The sequence below is a fragment of the Eimeria mitis genome, genomic scaffold (assembly GCF_000499745.2).
Source record: "Eimeria mitis Houghton genomic scaffold, Emh_scaff2500, whole genome shotgun sequence".
NCBI lineage: Eukaryota > Apicomplexa > Conoidasida > Eucoccidiorida > Eimeriidae > Eimeria > Eimeria mitis.
In genome coordinates this window covers 3,585-3,895 of record NW_013570841.1, presented here as the reverse complement: position 1 = coordinate 3,895, position 311 = coordinate 3,585, and the positions used below count along the sequence as shown (strand labels likewise).

The following is a 311-nucleotide window of genomic DNA, read 5'->3' as shown; positions in this document are numbered from 1 at the left end:
GGATTTGTTGCTGCTGGCGGGGTCAGGGTAAAGGCTGCGAAGCAACGCAGCAAGTGCAGCAGACACATCATCAGCATCAGCAGCAGCAGCAGCAGCAGCAGCAGCAACAGCAGCAACAACAGCAACATCAGTAGCAGCAGCAGCAGCAACAACAACAGCAACAGCAGCAGCAGCATCAACAGCAGCAGCAGCATCAACAGCAGCAGCAGCATCAACAGCAGCAGCCACAGCATCAACAGCAGCAGCAGCAACATCAACAGCAGCAGCAGCAACTTCAGCAACATCAGCAGCAGCAGCAGCAGCAACATCAA

At 55.0% G+C, this 311-nt stretch overlaps 1 protein-coding gene across 1 annotated transcript in view; it reads left to right on the top strand.

The window, feature by feature from the left end:
• EMH_0054740 (uncharacterized protein) overlaps positions 1-311 on the top strand; it is a gene marked incomplete at both ends in the record, with an annotated part of 3,407 nt that overhangs the window by 2,693 nt on the left and 403 nt on the right. The window contains one exon of the mRNA XM_013497155.1: positions 27-311. Within this exon, the coding sequence (XP_013352609.1) occupies positions 27-311 (285 nt within the window). The remainder of the gene's footprint in view (positions 1-26) is intronic.